The sequence below is a fragment of the Orcinus orca genome, chromosome 16 (assembly GCF_937001465.1).
Source record: "Orcinus orca chromosome 16, mOrcOrc1.1, whole genome shotgun sequence".
Lineage (NCBI taxonomy): Eukaryota > Metazoa > Chordata > Mammalia > Artiodactyla > Delphinidae > Orcinus > Orcinus orca.
In genome coordinates, this window is record NC_064574.1 from 83,409,042 (window position 1) to 83,430,752 (window position 21,711).

At 43.7% G+C, this 21,711-nt stretch overlaps 1 protein-coding gene, 2 long non-coding RNA genes and 1 pseudogene across 3 annotated transcripts; 1 reads left to right on the forward strand and 3 right to left on the reverse strand.

Annotated features, from left to right (window-relative positions):
* Positions 1 to 20: 20 nt before the first annotated feature.
* On the forward strand, positions 21 to 5,899 carry LOC125961464 (uncharacterized). The gene is made up of 2 exons (XR_007472206.1): positions 21 to 140; positions 3,747 to 5,899. It is a non-coding gene; the product is annotated as an uncharacterized LOC125961464 (long non-coding RNA).
* LOC125961461 (DNA-directed RNA polymerases I and III subunit RPAC2-like) lies at positions 1,412 to 2,363 on the reverse strand (annotated as a pseudogene).
* Positions 5,900 to 6,580: 681 nt separating the features above from the next.
* On the reverse strand, positions 6,581 to 21,711 carry KDELR2 (KDEL endoplasmic reticulum protein retention receptor 2). Its single transcript, XM_004268942.3, has 5 exons — positions 21,499 to 21,711; positions 12,681 to 12,781; positions 9,346 to 9,504; positions 8,011 to 8,263; positions 6,581 to 6,890 (listed from the first exon to the last, which is right to left on the reverse strand). The coding sequence occupies exons 1-5, from the start codon at positions 21,587 to 21,589 to the stop codon at positions 6,856 to 6,858; spliced, it is 639 nt and encodes a 212-aa protein (XP_004268990.1). The 5' UTR covers positions 21,590 to 21,711; the 3' UTR covers positions 6,581 to 6,855.
* On the reverse strand, positions 14,842 to 21,487 carry LOC125961466 (uncharacterized). Its single transcript, XR_007472208.1, has 2 exons — positions 20,288 to 21,487; positions 14,842 to 18,837 (listed from the first exon to the last, which is right to left on the reverse strand). It is a non-coding gene; the product is annotated as an uncharacterized LOC125961466 (long non-coding RNA).

Below are 21,711 nucleotides of genomic sequence, written 5' to 3' on the forward strand. Positions count from 1 at the left end.
GGGGGGGAAGGGGGGAGAGAGAGTGAGAGGCCGAGACCGGCGCACGCGCACTGAGCTCCACGCAGCGGCCGCTGGGCCTCTGCGCCTGCGCAGGTGAGCTGACTCGGAAGACGCAGGTGGGCCTCGTAGGGACTTCGCAGGTATGAATTTTGTAGATAAGGAGTCTTCCTGACCCGAAGGGTTAGCTAGCCCAGAGACCCCCAGCAGTCAGTGGCGGATCTGGAGTTCATACCCAGGTCTGTGGGGCTGCAAGCCTATGACGAAGTTGCCCCCAGCCCCGACCGATCCTGGGATCAGGAGTGCCTCTTTGGGACCATTCCCTGGTTCAGGGCCTGAAGCCACACGGCAGCTTTGTGCTGGGGAGTGGGGAATAACCTGATCTGCCCTCCTTCCTCCCGAGCAGGTTCTGACCACTTCTCAGCCCCTCCACGCCCCTCCACCCTGGCCCAAGCCCCCTTCATCGTGTACCTAACCCGGTCTCCCTACTGCTCTCCCCCACTCTGCTACCCCACCTACGGTGCATTCTCCCTACAGCAGCTGGCGTGACCTTGTTGAACCGTCAAACGAGGCCCATCAGCTTAGGATCTTGCAAGGCTGCACTCCAAACCCCTAGAGAAGCTTTTCCTTGGTAGTTATACAGCGTAAGTCTGTAAATGCGTGATTATCTGCCTTCCCGGGTTAGGGTTACTACTTTCTCCCTCCTTCACTCCACTGCCTGCCACCTTTTTTCCCCTGAAATACATCAAGCTTATTCTCGCCCCAAGGTTTTCAAAGTCCCCGTGTCCTTTGCCAGGGACGTTCCTCCTGCAGGTATTTCCCTGTCACTCTCTCACTTCATTCAGCCCTCAGCTCAAGTGTCACTGCCTCAAGAGCCTTCCCTGGCCACTTTATCTAAAACAGCCCACCCATCGGTTCCCGTTCCTTTGCCCAGCTTTAGTTTCCTTCACAGCTCTTAATCACTCCCGGACATTGTATCACATGTGTTACCGCTCTCCTTCCACCTTGAGTGTGTTAAGTTGCCTGAGCCTGGAAACCTTGTCCATCTTGTTCACTGCAATGCACGTAATAGAGCACATTAAATGCACTTATTAAATACTTGATTAATGAACAAACAAACATTAAATGTCAAAATTTTCCAAGTCCGAAGAACCTTCAGTGGTCTTCTAAAGGGCAGAATTTCAGAGTTAAATAATGTTAAAAAAAAGTAATAATAATAAACTGTATTGACGGTTGTGAAAATGATACAGGGAATTGTAAACAAGGAAGTTATGAGATTTTTATAGAAAAAGAGGATCATTCAATCATTCATAAAATAAATATTTATTGGGCACTTGGTGTGGCCAGAAGTGACTTAATCAGAGAGGTCAGGGAAGACTTTCCCTGAAGAAGATATTAAAATGAGATCTGGAGGAAGAGTAGCAATTAAGGTGGAAAAGGGTGATTCAGAAGTTAGAATGTTGTGCCTGTGATCACATACATTCTTTTTTTTTTTTCCAGTTTAAATAAAAGAGGGAATTTATTAGAAGAATACAGTTTCTTATGGGGACTCCAACAGCAGAAGTGGGTTAAGAGCTAGAAAGAAGCCTTTCTGGAGGACAGGTCATGTTGTAATCACAAACGTTTACTTCTGGGTTTTGCAAGAACATGAATAGGATATCCTAGAGGTCAGTCCTCCCTGCATAGTGCATAAGGGACTAGAATGTGGCTTCATTTCTGCTGGCTTTTTGATCCTTACATTCCTTTATGCTGGCTTCAAACATATCAAGCACATGTTGGCAGATGTCTATTCATGAGCTCAGTCAGGCCTCTCTGAAAGGGCTCAACAGCTGGAAGGGCACTTCGAGTCTGTATGTGCAAATTAATTTTGCTCTCTGAAGGATGGGTTGTAGTGTAACCACGAAATTCCACTTCCGGGTTCTTCATGATCATGTAACGAAGAGAATTTCCCAGGATATCGTCCTCCTCGTGCAATACAAATGTCACACAGTGTCTATCTGTCCCAGCTGCCTGGACCATTTCCAGGGCTGTCTTCCTCTCGTCTTCAGCCATTGGGGTCTTCAATCCAGCCAAAAATAAATGAATTAATTTAAAAAAAGAGTAAACAAATTTTTTTAAGGTAAATGTATTTTTTTTAATTAATTTATTTTTGGCTGTGTTGGGTCCTCGTTGCTGTGCGCGAGCTTTCTCTAGTTGCGGCGAGCAGGGGCTACTCTTCGTTGTGCTGCATGGGCTTCTCATTGCAGTGGCTTCTCTTGTGGCAGAGCACTGGCTCTACACGCACCACCTTCAGTAGTTGCGGCACACGGGCTCATTAGTTGTGGCTCGTGGGCTCTAGAGCACGGGCTCAGTAGTTGTGGCACAGGGGCTTAGTTGCTCCATGGCACGTGGGATCTTCCTGGACCAAGGTTCAAACCCGTGTCCCCTGCATTGGCAGGCGGATTCTTAACCACTGCGCCACCAGGGAATTCCCTGTATTTTGTATAGTTCTAATCACTGCAGGTATATTCTGCCATTTCCACATTAACAGTATTCCATTGATTGAATTAGAGCTATTGTATTTATTTTTTAATATTTGTTTTATTTGGTTGCACCAGGTCTTAGTTGTGGAAGGCAGGCTCCTTAGTTGCGGCATGTGGGCCCCTTAGTTGTGGCATGTAAACTCTTAGTTGCGGCATGCACGTGGGATCTAGTTCCCTGACCAGGGATCGAACCCAGGCCCCCTGCATCAGGAGCGTGGAGTCTTATCCACTGTGCCACCAGGGGAGTCCTGAATTGGAGCTATTTTAAAACAATATATTGTGCCATCGTGTGGGTATGTCATACAAAGCATAGACGGCCCCTTATTTTACAGTTTTTTTTCAATTTTCTATTAAAAATAGCTATTTTAAAAGTTTTTAAAAATCAACGTTAAAAAATAACTATTTTTTGTTACTTCCAAATGAGATATCCAAGTCAAAGCATAGCTCTTGAAAAGGTGAATGACCCATCATGACTTCTAAATGATGAAAATTTTCAAATACAGAGAAGATGTCTGATACCTAAGGACCCACCATCCGATTTAACAAGGGATAACATCCTGCCATATTTGCTTCATCTTGAATTTGGTGGTGGTGGTGGGGGAGATCTTTGATATCCTTCCCTGCTTGTTCTTTCAGGTTAATTTCACTATGTATCTGCAAATAACAGCAGGTATTCTTCAGCGATTTCTTGGCATTTCAGTTTACCTTCATACTAACTTGAAGAAACTGATCTTTATTCTGTTTCAAACTGATTCACATCTTCCTCTATTTCTCCCTTTAGGACTGGATTTTCTTTGAGTAAACCCCTATGTTCTGAACAGGGTTAATATGCTTGGATTTAATGTTTGCTCTATTGTCTGTGTCAGATGGGGGTTGGGATGGGGGCTTTTAGCCAGGTGATCTTTCCATCAGTTAGACAGTTGTTTCTCTGAGCATTCTTTAAAGCCCTGAGATCTTCAGTTCTCAGAACTTGAAGTAAACACATCACTTAGTTTTAGGGCACACCAGTTTTCCTATTACAGAACTATTTATTGTCTTAGAAAACTTATGAGTAAATAGGTTCTGTATTTCCATTCCATTTTGGTAATGGAGACTCACTTTTTAAGTACCCAAGGTCACACTAGGTCAGAAATCTGGAATATTACGTTCTGGTGGTATAAAAGTATCCTTGTCATTGTTTAAAAGGACTAGTGCTATATCATGCTGCAACTTGCTTTTAAATTGCAGGGACAAATTGTTCCAGAACGGGAAGAGAATGCCCTGCCCAGCACCTGCACAGGACTCTACACTGCAAAGGCTAACCCACATCAGTTGGCAGGCGAGGGAGCGGTGGTTACTGGGCAGAGTGCAGGTTCCTTGGAGTTTCCACATTCAGCCACTACATGGTGAAGCACACAGGAGAAGACCCCACATGGAGCCCCAATCCAATCAGCCCTCATCAGACCTCACTGACAGCAGGTTTTACAAGGTACGGGAGTCACTTTCTGAAGATGCAAGCTCTCTAACAAGGGCAAAACTACTGAAGTCGTCAAATGGGTCAAAGGAACTCTGGCCGAACTGGTTCCAGCCAGCTTTCAAGGCAGCTGTCCCAAGTTAAGCACAAAGAAGGGGAGGGGAAAGAGGGCCCCTGAGGTCCTGAGCACTTGATGTACCCCAAGCTCTGTGTTGTGAGCTTCAGGACATGGGCTCATCTACACCTCGCAGAAATCCTGTGGCAGGAGTCTCTGCTGGTAACTGAGCGGGAACAAGGCTCACGTTAAATCCAAGGTCAGAGCTAGAGTGTGGGGGAGCCAGGACTCAACACAAGTCTGACCCCAAAGCTTGTGCCTTACCTAGCATTCCCACAAACCACTTACGATTTCTACTGAAATGGAATCTTTGCTTGATCTTTCCAGGAAACTGTCCAACCAATTGGTATCTTTGGAAAGGCTGGGCTGGATCTTCCCTAGCAAGCCTTCCACCTGCAACTTTTTTTTCTCCAGCCATTTCTCTCTTTGACCTGACTATAAAAAGCGGGAAACCTTCCTCTTCTTCTTTTCTTTGGCCATGCTGAGCAGCTTTCAGGATCTTGGTTCCCCAACCAGGGACTGAACCCACCACAAGTGAGGCGCCGAGTCCTAACCACTGGACCACCAGGGAACTCCCTGGGAAACTAGGATGCCTGTGATTGAACTGGACAGGGAAGGGATTGGTGTCTGTAAGCAGCCAACAGCCAGCAGCTTTTCAGAGTTACTTAGTGGGCAAATTTGTTAACTTTTTAAAATTTCCCTGTATGTTTACATTAAAAAAAATTCACACAAATAAAACAGCTCTATCAAAAGTATGAATTACCTGATAACCTTTATTCAGGAAGTGAGAGTAATTCTGAAACAGTGCTTCGTGAGGTGCATCAGACAATGCCTTTGTTTCCAGCGTGTGCAAGGATGCTGCCCAGTCCTGCGCTCCCCTAAGGCACCTGTTAAGATGTCATCCTGGTGGGCCACAAGATGGTGGCAGCATCTTAGCCAGCTTTACAGTTACTTGGGCAGAATGACTGAAGGAGGCACTGACACTTCATGAATCAGGTGGCGTGCGGAAGTCCCAGATCCTCGCTCTACGCATTGTGCTCTCCAACGAATGATCCCAGCCTGTGTTTGATTTACATGCACAAAAACAAGTGTGAGACCCCCACCCATCCCCAGCTTGGGCCGCAAGGAGTCTGCTCCACTTAGGACACGATTTCCTACCCTTCCTCCACACTATCAGAATCTTCCAAGGAGGATGAAAACAGAAACAAAACTAGGATGCCAGAAAGAAAGATACTCTGATACAGAAAAGCAAAGACATGCGGGGGGTCGGGGGGTGGGAATGAGAGAGAGAAAGACAGGAGGTTAAACTATGCAGTTATACTGCTTATTTGGAAAGATGTTATGAGACACACTAGATAAAAGTAAAACCCATCCAGCTCCCTTCCTCTACAAGGTATTTTAATGCAGCAAGCAAGAAGACTACATCCTTCTTGTAGTAAGCACTGTTAGTATTCAACACGTTAACATTTATGGTGCATCACATAAAAACAAAGTCAAATGCTTTTGCATAAATCAAAAAAACACAGCAAACCAATACAATGGCAAAATCAGGAGGAAAATTCCAAATTTTCTAAAAAATACAGAGGGTTTTAGATTATTAAGTGGAGAACAAATGTTTGCAGCCCTATGTAGAGCTTTCGTTGCCAATCGAAAAACATAAAAACCCATCCTGACACAGGATGTTCCAAAAGCCTAATTCAGAAAAAAGACAGTTTCTTCTATGTTTAGTAAAATGTTTATTTAGGATGGTAACACAAGATAAGTCACGCAAGAGCTCAGTAAAAACAAAACAAAAAACAAAAAAAAGTAAAAGGAATGGCAATTGGTGCTGCCAGTTAAAAAAAAGGAAATCACTTTGCTATCCAAAAGTGGTATGAAGAATCTCAGCATAGACATGGTTGTAGTGATCTTCTGTAACTATAAATTAAAGTGATAGGTAACTACTCGTGTTCCACTTCTCAGAGGAGTCCTAGATCCAAAATAATCACAAATGCTTCCTGCACCTCACGCTCAGACAGCAGGCAGCCCACAGCCCCTGCCCACCGAGCTCTTTAACAGCCTTGGGACAGTCTCAAACTGACACTTCTTAGTAGGGGAGGAGGGCAGGCACCTTTGCTGACTCCTAAATGAGACTCCATCGACATTCAGAATCTTAAAATTTTGGTAATGAAAACCGTAAGACTTGCAAGTCACCCTTACCAGCCTTAAATGTAGTGTTGTGACGTCCAAGGAAGGATTTCCACATCAGGTGGGAAGTGATTTCAACAGATGTACCAAACTGGACACAGTGTCTCAGATTTCAAACAAAGATAACTCATCTCTTGGCAAAAAAATAAATATAGTGGAATGCAAGTTTGATAGATGGAGGAATATATAATCTACCAATTGTCAAGGAGTATGATTTCATTGCAGACACAAAGAATCAACAATTTCAAAGAATTTAAAAAAAAGTTTGCACTTATTCCTCACAAAATCTTCACTTTTGCAACTATCCCAATTGAAGCTACACACTGACTTTATTAATACAGCATTAAGTTTCTTTGTGTAAAAAAATCTTTGTACATAGTAATAAAAAAAGATAAGGCAAGATGCACTGAACAGAAACCTTCTGGTTCTTTCCCTCTGGGTTCTTACAGAGCCATAGATGACTATCTGCAACAAAAGAGTTAAGTTTCTGATTTTCCATATGAAGCATCTTGTGCCTTTGCTGTGGTAAGAATTCTGTCCGAGCACCCTGAAGGACAGATGCTGGTCATGGTCTTTGGCACTTACGCTGGCAGACTGAGCTTCTTTCCCTTGAGTACTAGAATTTTCAAGAGAGGGAGAAAAAAACAAAAGGTTACTGATCCTGACAAGCTTACAGTTTCCTCCTTCCCATTCCCAGAAGTCTGTCATACAAGATACTACATAGTAAGGTCCAAGGAAATAAGCTTCTGGCAACCAACAGGCGTCTGATTTTGGTGTCAATAAACAAAGCCCTCTGAACTATGGAAGTGTCATGCACACACAGACCGGAATTTTCTTCATGTATCTGGATGCCACAGCAATTGAATTTAAAAATAGTAATTCAATTGAAATTGTCACTAAATTCACAGCAGCTTTTTTTTATCATGACTTTCTTCCCTAATTAACATGTACTGAAATATAACTGTTATGATATTTTGGATGTTAAAAAAGGAGATAAGATACATATGCCCTTATAACTAGCAATTCCACCATTAGGAATTTTATTGCATAGCCAGGATTCTTAGCCTGGGATCTGTGGTTGGGTTTCAGAAGCTCCTGAATTCCCTAAAACTCTACGCATATATTTGTGTGAATATGTCTAACTGTGCATTTTTTTCTCAGCAAGGACCATGGCTTTCATCAGATTTTTGTGACGTTCACACATCCTCTATTCATACAAATGCAAAAATATACACATACAAGGATGCTGATATAAGCACTGGATTTTTAAGCCCAAACACCCATGAACAGGGGGCTGAGTAAGTAAATTATGGTAATCCACATAATACTCTATCGCTATTAAAAATTATGTAGATGTCTGGGGAAAAGAGCAGATTATAGAATAACATGTTTAGTTGAAATCATGTATCATTAAATGATTACATTTACTGAAGCATTAACAATGATTATCTCTGAGTGGTAGGATTCTGGGTGATTGTTTTCAGAATCATTAGTTCTGACTGATTTTACAATGAAAACGTGTCATTGTAGAAAACAATAAAGTTACAGAAAAAGAAAAAAAAAAAAAAAGCCTGACAACCCTGACCGAGAATTTAACTGGACAGTCATTAAAAGGTTCCTCTGAAGCCAGTTCTGCTTTCTGAGCAAGTGTCAGATTAGGAGCATGTGAGGCAAGGAGAGCCCCTAGAAGAACACACGGCCGTACAACAAAGCTGGCAGGACGCAGCCCAATGTACCTTTTGTAATGTACAAGTAGAAGAAGTCGCAGTACAGGATGGTCTGGACAACGCCGGCCACCACAGCGATGAGGTCAAAGAAGCCCTCAAAGTAGAAGCGCCAGATCCAGTTGACAAGATACAAAGCACGGTAGAGGCCCAGGAAGAACAGGTAGTGGGTGGTGATGGTCTCGGCCTCCCCGGTCTTGCTGATCATGAAGAGCTGTGGTAGGATAGCCACTGACTCAAGGTAAATGGAGAAGGTCCACAAAATCTGTAAGAGAAACAGCACGCTTTGGTCAGCATCCAGTGCCCGCCATGAGTTCACAGGAAACACTCTTGCTTTACTGTGAAGTAGCACAGAGTGGGGAATCTGGCATCAGAGCCCAGGCCAGAGTAGCTTTGCAATTTAATAAATCACAGAAACTTCAGCCACAGATAAAAGGCACGGACGCTCCGAGTGACAGGCTGGACAACCTGCACAGCTCCACCTCTTGGACTTTCATCACCTTGTCTCTCCAGCGTTGCATTCTTCAATTTTCTGGGACTCTACGTGTATGCTGCTTCTCCTGCGTCAGCTTATCCCACTTCGAATCTAGGGTCCCTAATTTCTGCTTTCTGCCAGGGTTGACAGGACTGATGACTGGGTCCTTCCACTCCCTCACTGCTGTTTTTCCTCACCAACTGGGTCTCCTTTCCAGGCTATTTAAATCGTCTCACTATTTTTCTTATCCTTCAGGCTTTTAGCATGGTTAAATCAAAGGGGTAGGAAGTCAGAGCTGTAATCATGCAAACTCTCTGCCCAACACAGCACTTCATTCACGATGACGAAAGGAGGACTTGTGAGTAGTCCCTGAAGTGTTTCAAAACCCAGGCGCTCCCTGCACCATCAGATGACCACCGTCAGTGCAGTAACTGAATCAAGCCCAGGACGCTCAGGGGTGGGCGGAGCGCATAGGAGTGCTGGGGCACCACGCTAACTGCGCTTCCTGAAGACGAGGACTGAAGCAACGCTGCTTAGGTGATTCGCAGACGGCACCAATGAGCGAAGCCCGCGCACGAAGAGTGGGAGCGGGGAGAAGACCGTGTGCTTCAGACACTCGGACAGGCAGCGCACTGTGCTTGGAATCACAGAAGCCAAGTTTATATTCTAAAGGAGAGTCAGAGACACCCAAAGAGGTGTCTAACCTGGGTGCTTAATTCCTGCCCACGATTTATTTACACCAAACCATGTATGTCTGCCAACCCACCGCCCCGCCCCTCAAGAAACCAAACCAAAACAGAACCCCATTACCTGCAAACGGGTCTATTTCCCTAGGGAACCAGACAGGATTACTAAATAGCCTCTTAACTAACCTCAAGAGGAGAGAAGTCATGATTGACTAGAAACGAGAGGCCTCCCACAGGGACCACCAGAAACTCCACTCGGAAAGTATCATGATTTCCATCGTAGGTTGCCTTAAATTTCATGTAGATCAGGTACACTGTGGCATAGGAGCAGGCAATGTAGATAAGCTACAAAGAAAAAAAAATACTGGGTCATCAATATCTTAAAATTGCTCACACTCTCTTGGATGTCTACATCATCCATATGTATACACATACACACACACACACACATATGTGTATATATATATTTTTTAAAATTTAAAATATATACTTTTTTGGGATATACGGTTCTATAAGTCATATAACCACCACCACAATCAAGACACAGACCAGTCCTAACACCTCCGCCACCCCAAATTCCCTCATGCTGCCCCTGCAGAGTCAAGCCTTTCTCCCAGCCTAACCTCTGGCAATCACTGATGAGTTCTTGGTCCTTGCAGTTTTTGCCTCTTCTAGAATTCCATTCCATAAATAGAATCATAACCATATGTCAACTTTAAGATCAGCTTCTTTCAGTTAGCATAACGATTTGAGATCCAACTGTGTTGTCATGTGTATTAAGAACTGGTCCCCCCATATTTCAAAGCAACAGCCCATGTCTGGGTGCCACAGCTGTTCATCCACCCAGCAGTTAAAGGACAGGTGAGTTGTTCCCAGCTTGGGAGATGGTGGGTAGAGCTGCTGTGAACATTTGTGTACAGGCTTTTGTGTGAACGTAAGTTTTCATTTCTCTTAGGTAAATACCTACAAGTGGGATTGCTGGATCATATGTTAAGTGTTAAGTTTAACTTTACATAAGAGACTGCAAAGAATGTATTTTTAATCTCATTTTAAACTATTAGATGGTAGCTTTAGAAAAAAAGTGAACGGGAAGTTCAATGCAGTTCAAAACCAAGGCACTTCCTTACAGCATGAAGATATTTCTGAGCTAGTGCTTTATCTAAAGATAAGATAAACAATGTAACTCATGTTAAACTTTGCAATGATGGTTTTAACTTATATATTGCTGCTATGAAATTCTGCCTGGTAACATAACAAAAGCAAAACCAAACTAAGTGGTAATTTGTAAAATACTGCTGCCTACATGTTCGTCTTTCACATTCAAAAGGTAAAACACTATATATTCATCTGAACCCAAGGAAAAGTCTGATATTCTGAAATTACACCAATTTTCAGACTGCAGAATTTTAGGCTCAAGAAGCAAATGGCAATTCCAGCCTATAAACATAGACAACCAGGATGTCAGCCGCGTGGCCTGGTGCCACTTCTCTCCAGGAAAGGCAACTTGTGAAACCTGATTAGGAAAACATTTGGGCAAAACAACTTCAGAGAAAAATGAGAGCAAGCATCCAGTCCACATACACTTAAAAACAAAACAAAACAAAGACCTAAACTGTCCCTGGCATCTTATCATGAAGTTACATTTGCAAATAAATAGTCAACACAACGTCAATATTAAAATTGTTGACGATACCCATACACCAAGAAGTAACACACACACTCCCCTCCCCAATGCAAAATCAAGGAAGGTCAATATCTTATACTGTGAGTTCTCTCCACGTGAAAATATATGCATGTATGTATATGAATAAAATAACATATAATCCACATGTATAAACAAAACCCACACACACCTATGTACAGAGCCCCCCCCCCGAACATCCTGTGAAGGCACACGGTGGCCGGGGGTCCCTCCCCAGCCCCACTCCTGCAGCCAGCCCAGACCGCGCCCATAAAGGCTTAGCAGCCACTGGGAAAAGCAGCTGCTTTTCTCCTCTCACCAGTGCTTGGCATTTAAAGTAAAAAGCTATGAGCACATAAAACTTGGCTCTCACTGCCCTGATTTTCAAGACATTATGTTTGGAAGCAACAATTAAGCAAGTAAGGATTCCTCTGAAAGCTAGGCGTCCTGGGGGTAAGGGGACTCTCACTCATACACTTCCAGTATCTACAGTTGTAACTTGCCTGCACAGCAAGCAAAGACCTAGGCTTTCTGTTTTGGGCAGCGCCATGCAGCTTGTGGGACCTTAGTCCCCTAGCAGGGATCGAACCCGGGCCCCTGGCAGTTTGGCGGTGAAAGCGCAGAGTCCTAGCCACTGGACTGCCGGCAATTCCCGGACCTAGCCATTTTTAAGGGAGCTAATTATTTCCTGATAATGACGCTCCCATCACTTAGTAATAAAGAATGGAATGATTACAGGTAACTCAAATTTGCTTCTTAGTAAAGACCACAGGCTCAAATACTGCTTTGTCTACTTTGACCTGTGCTTATAAAAATGCTTTTGAACAGAAAGTGTTGGGGGGAGTTGCTTTAAATACCATACCCATGGCTTTAAACATTGCTTCCCTGGGTACCAATAACCAAGTGCCTACCATAGTGCCCAGCATGCAGGTGCGGTTAAGCATTTGAAGAATGAATGAATGAAATCAGACATCCTTTACACATGCTGAGAGCCCCATACTTTCCTTCATGGCACCAATCACACACCGCAGTCATCCATTTAGTGCTGCTATGATAGTCTGCTCTCCGCTGCCAGACGGAGTGCTGCTTGCTGTCTGCCCCACCCTCACTGCGCCCTGGCGGTGCTCACCAAGTGTGAGGTCAGTGCCTGTGGGAAAGAACTGAGGCTGCCGTAAGCGTGGAGCGCGTACCACCAGTGGCACACAAGAGGCTAGGTGGTATACAAACATTTTGTATTTTGAGAGCTATACATTTGTTTTCATGCGGGGATATATGACACCAAAGGTGTCATGGATACTAATACTTAGGACAAGTTAAAAGGTTTAAAATCCATATTAAGTAAATTACGGTGCAGCTGTTGCTTCAGCACAGCACAAGTGACACCCAGATGGCACAGCCCGGCCCTCCCAGAGCAGCAGGACAAGGCTGTGCGGCGAGGAGCCCCGGCTTTCGCTTCTCGCTCTGAACCAACTTGCTGGGTTTCCCAGGGAGTCTATAATTTCCCACTGCTTGAAAACATGATAGTCACCCCTCTTTCTTATAAGGTTTTCAAGAGCTTTAGAACTTTATCATAGTTGAGGAACTTAAGACTAAGAAATCTCTAAGTGTGAAGCACTTTCATTAAATAGATACTGCTTTGATGTAGGAAAAAATTATGCCTAAAGGTAACTATTCCTTCTTATATGTACTAGGTGGTCTAAAAGTGCCTACAACAAGAACAGCATATTTAGACATTATTCTTGAAGATGTTTAATTAAGTGCACAGGTGACATAAATTTAACAGTTTCCATAGGTCTGTGAATTACGGATAAAATACATTCCACTGGATGCCACACCATACCTTCATAGACGTATTATATAATGAAATAAATGAAGTAAAAAGATCCAGGTAACGAGTTGTGAAGACCAGTGCAAAGAGAAGCTGGCTTTTCCCAGAAATACCTAAAGAAACAAAAGGAAAGCATTAGAAATGCCTCCAAGAGCTTTATGATTTTTGTAGACAACACCGTGCAGGAAACGCAGGAACGTGGGACACCAGGGGTCAAGGCTGATGGTCGGGATGACTCTAAATAAATGACAGCAGTTTCAGGTTTTCTTTCCCTTAACATTCTTGAACATAACCGTTTGGGAAGGTTCTAACAACTTTTCTGTCTTACTATGATGGGTGACCATAGAAAGTGACTTAATTATGCCAGCTCCAATATACCAGGATGTGCATTGATCAAATGAACATTAAACTTCTCAAATATGTCTAAGCAGGAAGAAATTTATTTCAAAAACCCTGCTGTTACTTAGTGTTGTAACTTGTCTGTTACCTTTAGCATCTTTCCATTTCAAAACAATGTCTCGTGGTGACAAATCTTTCGAGGATGGAGCTGGAATCTACCTGGATTAAGGAACCCTGTGGGGGACAGTGTTTCAGGGCAGAGTTTGAGCAGTAATCCTCCTGGATTGGCCTCCCAAGGTGACTTCTTTTGTGAGGGCAGCATTTACTTGGGACAGGTTAAAAACTTTAAAAGAAGTTCTCTTAGAGGAATCACACAACCAATCTCAGACTCACATAAAAATGCTCCTGGATGCTATGGCAACAAGAGGGTGGGAACCTGCTAGTCCCCCAAAGAGCAGTCTTCTATTGTTTTCACATTTTGAAACTGTTTCTCCCTCCAGAGCACTGTTGTGGCACATGGAGACACAGCCGGGGACATCTAGTAGATCAGGTGGAGTGTACCCGACATCTGGATTTGGCCAAATATTTGTGTGACAACAGACTGTGAACTGTGGGTTTCAGAGGTTGGAGAAAGAGCGAACTCATTAAGGAAACTGAGTCTTACTAGGTGTCAGAACCGGCCCAACCTCACCTACATTGCAAACTTCACACCATCAGACATTTAAGCAAGTTTGTATTTAGCAGAAATGTCACTGCAGCCAAATCATTAGCAATATTCTTCCAGAATGTGAAAATCACATTGTTTTAAATGATATTTTACAAACAACACTACTTTAGAAAACAATTTTAAAGCCTGTTGAAGCGAAAAGCCTGGATCTAAAAATGTTACTTTCTACACATGCATAATTGCAGTTCCAACCTATTCACAAAAATACCTAAATAGAAACCGAAGAAAAAGTTGACTCTATCCCTCTGGATCCATCAGTAGTAACCAATTTCAAGCGCCAAAGGTGGAGATACAGATAGTCAGCCTACCCCTTCTAGTCTTTTCTCCAGTAATAGGGACTTTTTTTTCTTATCAAAGATCAGTGTTCCAAAGGAGAAACAATGAGGCTGCCATTGACATAGAGAAGATGGGAGAGAGAAGACAAGATGGGGGAAAAAGGACAGGGAGCATGCAGTTCACGTTTGGTGATTGCTGAAGCCTTGAGTGAGAAATTTCCAGTTCATTTTCTATACGGTTCTTTCCAATATTTTAAATAAAAAATTATGGAATACACATGGGCAAATTTTGTTGTAAAGGGTTTATTCTAATGTCCTCATTTTCAGCATTCCTATACTAAACATCAGGGACTATCATATTGCTTTTACCACTCCCCTTTGGGACCCAATTCACATCACTTCCTCTGGGAAGTCGTCTTTGAAGACACCCTCCCTCATTGCTGTTTATTCATTCAGCAAGTATATACTGGGAACTACTTCATGCCAGCTGCTGCCCTAGCTCCTGTTACAGTGCTTATAAATACACTGTGATTACCTGGTTGCCTGTCTCCCTCTCCCCCAAACCCCCACCAGACACAGAGATCTCCGAAGGCCGGGGTCATGCCTTATTCCACTTCGTGTTCTCTGTGCTGAGCACTGGGCCTGACACACAGCAGGGCCCAGAAAATACTTGCTGAATGAATGAGCAAATGGAAAAAAGAAAATGCAATTCATTTTATTTTCATGTCATGGGGGTAAGCTCTCATTTTATGGTATTTTGGGGTAACACTTCCAAAGAGTTTCTAAGTCATACTGTGTCTCTATGACTGTAAATAGGCGACATGCTCTGGGCTCTGCCCTAATTTACTGCCAGCCAGAGGGTGGGGCAGAGGAGCAGGGGACAGGCAGCGAGTGGCCTGCAGCTTGTCCCGTGGTGCAGAATCCATGCAGGAACCGCCATGCTGGAAACCTGAGTGTGCTTACACAGTTTTACCCTATTCTTCCTGGCCTGGGATCCTGATTAGCAGGTAGCAGCTTTTCCCTTTAAAACAGAAAAACTGTTCTGTCTTCCCGGGAAGGCAGGGATCCCAGCTGAAGACAGATCAGGCAGGGGCAGGAATCTCCTTCCAGGGGGAATACCTGCTATAAGCCAGAGGGGCTCCCACGGTCAGTTTCGGTGTCGAGACCGAAGCATGCGAACGCTATCGGTAACGAGCTCTCAAGAACACTCACTCTAAATGTTTCTGTAACAGCCACATCCCCATACCAAATGCACCAAATACCCAGAGTAAGGAGTATAGCTTGTAAAATGGAAACCAGTCATTAAACTTAACACCATTCCTGTCTTTTCCCACTGGGCCAAGTTAAGTTTAATAAAAGCCTACAACTAAATACTCCACTGTATGTTACTTTAAATTAAGCTGGTTAAAAGCTGCACTTCTCATATTCCCATTGTATTTATAGAACAAAGCCCTCAACCAAAAAGAAAAGCGTTCAATGAATTATTTTTGTCCTGGCAACAGCTGGGATGCAACCAAGCACTGTAGGTCAGACTACCAGGATAATCTGCACGGCCGCATTCAACAAGGGTCCCAGGCACCATGCTCTGCCCCATTGTCTCAAAGGATCCAGATGCTCTCCTAAAGGCCATTAACTTACCCTGGAACCAGCAGCCCAACAGTCAGCACCTGACTCATAACACAGCTCTTGGGACTTGGGGAAACAGAGGCTTTGGGGCCAGAAGGTTTGGGTTCAAGCTCAGCCCTTGAATGCACCGGTAAGTCAGGGCCCATTACATTCTTGGCCCCCCTAAACCTCACTTTCTGCAGCTGTCAAATGGGGACAAATTATGCCAAATTGTGGGACTACTGGAAAACGTGTTTTTGACTATACCTGCCATGCTGCAAATGCTCAATAAATGACAGCTATTACTATGTATCGCTTTGCCATCTTTTCTTGTTTTCAGAGAAATCCATGCTATTTTATTAAAAATAACAACTGGACTAACATACATGGAATAAGAATCAAAAGGACCTTTTTAACACCCCTCCCACCTCCATTTTAAGTGCAATGTTCCAGGCTTTTTGTTAAAGCCGCTTTCCATATGTGTATTTATATGTGTACCCACACGTTTGCCCCTTAAAATGGGGCCATACCATCTCTCGCTTTACAATTTGCTCTGTTAACTCAGTGTTTCAGATATACCTTCTCCTGTTAATACTTCTGGCTCATTCTTTTTAATGGCTGCATAGTGCTCCATAGTGTCATTTGTGTGACCCTTCCACTAATGGACATTTGGGTTGTGTACAATTTTTGTTCTTATAAAAACATCTTTGTATCTATAAACAGTGTTTTGTATTTATTTATGTACAACAAACATCTTTATACCTATATATAGTTTGTTCACATATAAGACAATTTCTGTAGTTCAAATTCCCTAGAAATGCTGGGATAAAATAAACACTTTGTTTTGAAATACTATCAAATTTCCTCTACATAGGCTGTGCCAATTTACATATTCCTTAACACCAGATGAGAATACGCCTTACTTCACACCCTTGCCTACATTAGATCCTGTAAACCTCTGACTTTTTCCCACCCAGCAGCAAATGATGGCGTGCACTGCTATTTTAATATCCAGGTTCCTAACTACTAGTGAGGCAAGGCATTCTTTCATGTTTAACTGGCCTTCTGTTATTCTTCTGTGAACTGCCAACACTGCCCATTTATCTATCAGATTGTTTTTTTTAATTTGTAGGAGTATTTTATTATGGATATTAACCTTTTGTCACTTAGATATATTGCAGATTACTTCTCTCAGTTTATTATCTTTTAACTTTGATGATATTCTGAATTAGTAAGTTAATCTGGGGAGACAAATCATCTTGCTTCCTCACCAGCCTGCCTGGTCCTATCCAGGACATTGGTATGAACATATATTCAAGGTCACCTTCTATGTCCATGAGCAAAGTTTCATACTTTTCCTCATAGAGGTCTTATACCCTCCTTGTTGGGAAATTAAGGGAGCCTTCCCTAGGGTCTTGCCACTTCACATCCATAGGATTTACTGCCTGTAATGGTTTGATACCCTGTGTTTTTATCTTTTTATATATGTCTTATTATTTCAACTAAATTGCAGCTTTCTTGAGAGCAGAAACTTTGACAGCAACAAGCTGCTGCTCTGGACTGTGTCCCCAGTGCCTTGCACATGGTGGGTGGTCAGTAAGTGAGAGCAATGATTACTCACAAGACTGGCACTCAAAAGAACAAAGGTGACAGCTGCTACCAAGAGGGAGCTGGGAATGTGAGGCAAAAGCTTCCTGAAGTACTCAGTGACAATAAAAGAGGAGGTCTTTTCCATGTGCTTCAAAAATATAAACTGTCACAACAAGTTTTACAAAAAGTTTTACAAAAAGTTTTACATACTGTATAGCACAGGGAACTATACTCAATATCTTATAATAATCTATAAGGGAAAAGATTCTTAAAAAGAATATATATGTATACACATACACACACACACACATATATATATGTATATATATATGAATCACTTTGCTGTACACCTGAAACTAAAACACCGTAAACCAACCACACTTCAATAAACAAAAAAAAAACAAAACAGAAAGAGGGAAAAAACTCCCCACATCTGGAAAAGCAACTACAAAAATCAATCAATAAATCAAAATACCAGACACTGCGTACTACTTAAGACAATTTAAGATGAAATATATTAAAACCTAAAACTTCAACACATTTAAGAGCCAAGAAAATGGCTGCTTTTTGTAAATTAGATACATTCATTGCAAAAAAACTACCTCCTAATAAGTTCAAAATATAAAGGTATATATATACATATATATATACACACACACATACACACACACACACACACACACATATATATAAAAACTGTCCAATTACAAGCAATGCAGGGACACTGTACATTACAGTCATCTTCAGGAGAATGAAAAGTCTGCAACTTACATGACAACAGCTAACAACAATCTAAGCAATAGGTGGAGGAGGGAAGGGGAGGACTAGGGGAGGATGGCTGGGAGCCTTGGAGCTCAGAACTCCACTAGTACTTTAAGCACAATAGATACAGTACTAATAATAACTATCAGCCTACAGGAAAATGTAGATAGGAAATCCTTCACCTACAAACCAAGGCTTGTTCTCCCAACACTACCCAGGTCAGTGTTGAAGACAATAAAGTGACAACTTGAGCATACTGTGGATCCAGCTGCAGTCATAGTTCAGGAAGATGAGGAACTCACACTTCATTTGGGTACCCCTCTGTCATGACAACGGCAGACACCGGAGAATGCCAGTTCAAACTAAACCAAGATCAACTCCCCTGCCCTCACTTTAAAATAGGTCCTTTAAGGCAGTTGTTCAAGAAAACAGAATCTTCTTCACTCACCTGTCTCATCCCTTACCCTAAGGAGAAAAAGCCCCGTGGTTCTATAGCTGCAGCTATGTTTGTTTTTATTTATTTGTTTGTTTATTTATTTATGGCTGTGTTGGGTCTTCGTTGCTGCACACGGGCTTTCTCTAGTTGCAGCAAGCCGGGGCTACTCTTCGTTGCGGTGCGCAGGCTTCTCACTGCAGTGGCTTCTCTTGTTGCAGAGCACAGGCTCTAGGTGCGTGGGCTTCAGTAGTTATGGCAAGCGGGCTCAGTAGTTGTGGCACGCAGGCTCTAGAGCACAGGCTCAGTAGTTGTGGTGCACGGGCTTAGTTGCTCTGCAGTATGTGGGATCTTCCCAGACCAGGGCTCGAACCTGTGTCCCCTGCATTGGCAGGCAGATTCTTAACCACTGCGCCACCAGGGAAGTAGCAGCTGCAGCTGTGTTCAAAACAAATGCCAAAATCCTAAAATGAACCCCAATACCAGTATTTTCAAAGTGAGAAACACAACCTGAATGTACACGTCTCCTATTTTAGTTGAGAACCTCATATCAAATTCTTACTCTTTCAAAAGTCTCCAAACAACTTTAAATTAGGATGGAAAAAACAAGGCAGTTAGTCAAATTCAGACTTTAATTCTGAATAAACGATCTTGGTGATTTTGATTTTTACAAGGCCAGGAAATCTCACATATAAGAACTAAAATGATCCTAAGTCTGATAAAGAGGATAGTTTAGTAACTATTGGGATACTGGGCAAATGCACACAAACTTAACTCACCTATTCACCTTCCTTATTATTTTGGCTGAAGTATTTTATTTTCCTAAATGCTCCTAAATCTCCCAAATGAGAACATTTAAAAATGTTCTAAATGAATATTTTAAAACAAACAAAATAACAAACCTCCTTACTTTCTCCTATTACTCAAGGTTCCCTTAAGAATTCTATATTCAGCATTGCACTAACTTCTCCCCAACATCTTAGTTTAGATACACATTTAGGAGATCGCGTGCTTCAACATTTAATGACTTGACAGAGAAGGGGATTCTGAGGAACATATGAAGGATAAAGAGATTCACACAAAGATTTTGGAGCAAAAATAAAGATTAACAGTAACATTTTCTGGTGGGGGGATGGGCAAAATGGGTGAAGGTAGTCAAAAGGTAAATCCTGGGGATGTAACATACAGTGGTTAACTGTAGTTAGCAACACTGTATCATATGTTTGAAAGTTGCTAAGAGAGTAGATCTTCAAAGTTCTCATGGCAAGAAAAAAATGTAGCTATGTGTGGTGATGGGTGTTAACTAAACTTACTGTGGTAATCATTTCACAATACACATATCAAATTTCTACGTTGTACACCTAAAACTAATAAAATGTTATATGTCAATTACAGCTCAATAAAGCAGGGATAAAAAATAACATTTCCTGAGTGCAACAGAAAATGTCCTAAACTACTCACCTGAATAATTTTGAATAATTTAAAAAAAATTGTTCAGGCCAAATAGATATTTATTCAAATCCTTAATTGTGAGTTACTGATCACCTGTGTTCCAACCCTGGCACTAATTTTCTCACCTCCCTGAGCCTCAGTTCCCTGGTCCACGGAATGGGGGCAACAGCACTCACCTCATAGGGTTATTTCAAGGACTACACGGGAATAAGCCATATAAGGTACTTAGTTCACTACCTAATACATAGCAAGCGTTTAAATGTCAGCTATCACGATCGCTGAAATTACTTCGCTGTCTTTGGAAATCATACAACTGAACCTCGCAGAACTATACATAAATTGAGAGATCACCTCCAAGCCAAACACACCAGCTTCAGTACATGGACTTTGTAACATCCACTTTGATTGCTCAAAGGTCTTTTTTGGTTTTGCTTACTTCCTGGATTTCAGCTATGTTCCAGGGAGACAGGTGAGGCCTGAAGACAGCAGCCAAAGATGTGGTGTTCCTTGACAGGTGAAAATATTTAGAAATCAGTCAGGTAAATGGAATCTCTGCCACCCAGGTCCTTTGGGACCCCATCTTTTACTGTCTCTGCAAAAATTAAGCTCTTTAATTCATCAAACGTTATTATACTAAGGCCATGGCATCAAAAATATCTTTAAGGAAGACGCTGTAATTTTAAGAAATCATTTAAAATTCGCCATTCTTAAACTTTTAGGGTTAATGAAATGCAAAACCCCGCAACTACTAGCCGGTAAAGATTTGTCTCACTGCCTCCCAGCAGTGTGAGCATGAAATGTGTACTCCAGAGGAGCGAGCCGCCAACTCACTGGTGACGTGGAGTGAGGAATTACAGGAGACCACACGAGACCTCGGCGGTACCCGGCGCCGCGCCGCAGGTTGAAGAGAACCCCATTATTAGATGAAGGCACTCGGAGTTTAACAAACTAGATCGTCCCTCAAAGCAGCATTAACTGCCCCACGAAATTCAATTAGAGACCTCCCCATACCCCCTCCCGTGGCAGGCGTGATGCTGGACCCGAGAGCTGGCGTGTTAGAGCAGGACTCTAAGGACAGGCCTGCCCGGACACCCTAACGTAAAGGCCAGTCCTCGAAGGGGCAGGGTGGGGAGCAGGGTGACCTCTCCCCACACCAGCCCCACCTACCGGGCTGGGTAGTCTGCCACGTCAGGCCGAGCCGCCGCCGTCCTGCCCATCCTCCTCCCGCGCGTCCCATTGATTCGCGGGCTCTCCGCACCTCGGGACCCCCAGAAAGGCGCTCGGAGAAGCGCCCACTAAAGCCGCGGGCGGAGGCCGCGCCTGCCGGACCCCCGCCCCCCCATCCAAACTTTTCAGAGAGAACAAGGCCCCGCGCTGTCCAGTTGGCGCCTCCCCCGCTCCGACGGCTCAAGTTCGCGAGCCGACCAAGTGCAGAGCTGGGCCCAGCGCCGCGACACCTCACCCCGGCCTGAGCTTCCACCCCGAGGGGCCGCAGGCTCCCCCCGGGCCCCGCCGCCCGCCAGGCCGGCCGAGGGGGTGTGTCGGGCCGGCGCAGGCCCGCGGGCCGTGGGGCAGCCGAGGTCGCCTGGTCCTCCCAGAGACCCGGCCCCACGCCCGAGCCTCTCCTGGGCCTCGCCCGCCGCTTACCGGCGCAGGAGCGCGTCTTCCAGATCTTCAACAGCAGAATGACGATGGCCGCCAGGTGGGACAGGTCCCCGGTCAGCCGGAAGATGTTCATGGCGGCGGCGGTCTGCGCGGCGGCCCCAGGCTCCGCGGCTCAGGCAGCGGCGGCGGCGGCCACAGACAGGAAGCTGCGAAGATGGCGAAAGCGAGCGCGACGTGGCCAGGGACGTGGCCGAA